General features: G+C 40.8%; 1 protein-coding gene across 1 annotated transcript in view; it reads left to right on the plus strand.

The window, feature by feature from the left end:
* The window catches only part of LOC119590362 (uncharacterized histidine-rich protein DDB_G0274557-like), a 1,270-nt gene extending 439 nt beyond the window's left edge, over nucleotides 1-831 (plus strand). Inside the window, exon 2 of the mRNA XM_037939034.1 lies at nucleotides 108-831. Coding sequence (XP_037794962.1) covers nucleotides 108-629 — 522 coding nt within the window. The 3' untranslated portion in view covers nucleotides 630-831. The remainder of the gene's footprint in view (nucleotides 1-107) is intronic.
* Nucleotides 832-1,052: the final 221 nt, after the last annotated feature.

The raw sequence follows: 1,052 nt of genomic DNA on the forward strand, positions 1-1,052 counted from the left end.
TACACCCTTTTTGTTCGTAATAAAAAAGGGAAAATAATATTATTTTAATCGAAAACAATGTGCATTTCTCTAGCAGTTCAAATTTATAATACTAATTTATTTTCCAGGCAATCGCATTAGTGTGTTTGGCAGCGGCCGTGGTTATGCACGCCGATCCCGAACCACACAAGTATCACTACTACCCTTACCACTACTACCACCACTACCCTTACCATAACTACTATTCTCGGCATCACTATGTCAAGCTTCCAAGTGGCAGCACCTCCTCCGTCAGTACTCAAGTCCATGGTGTCACTAAACGCTCAGCTGACCCCATGCCGGAACCCAATCCGGAACCAACAGCTGACCCTGATCCATCCAATAGTTATAGTTACCAGGTAGTCAACCATGGTCATCCCCATTATGGATACCATCATGGATATCGCTACCCTTACAATACCTACCGCTACAACCACTACTATGGTTATCCTCACCGATACCACAGCCACCACAAGAGATCAGTTGAATCAGAAACCGAACCTGAACCTCAATACAGCTATCACGGTCGCCCTCACTACTACAACAGATATTATCACGGTTACCCCCACTACTATCCTTACTATGCCGGTCACCGCTACCACAACTGGTGATAGGGAAAAAATATTGACTGCGGCCTGCCTTGTGGCGATGGTTCTTTGCTAGTTGTATCTGATAGTCTGGTTTGCTCACACCGGTTTTTCAGACACAATTAGTGCAGTAATCAGTGTTAGGGACCACAGAAAACTAATGAACTATCTTTGAATATCGGAATTGTAGATTCTTGTGTAAAGAATAAAGACTACAGTAATTTAACGAATATATCTTTACAACCCAATAACTTTTCAAGGTTTGAAATCTCAACAAAACTGCGAGATTTATCCCCTCTAATTGTCTTTTTTTTCCATTTTCTATATGCCAGACTACTTCCTTAATGCGACATAAAGTATTTATAGAAAAAAAAATCAATAATACTGCAAGAACTTGATGTGGATGGATTTCACTAGACAAAATCGGTGTGTGTGAATACACAAGTA

This window comes from Penaeus monodon, chromosome 27, assembly GCF_015228065.2.
Source record: "Penaeus monodon isolate SGIC_2016 chromosome 27, NSTDA_Pmon_1, whole genome shotgun sequence".
Taxonomy (NCBI): domain Eukaryota; kingdom Metazoa; phylum Arthropoda; class Malacostraca; order Decapoda; family Penaeidae; genus Penaeus; species Penaeus monodon.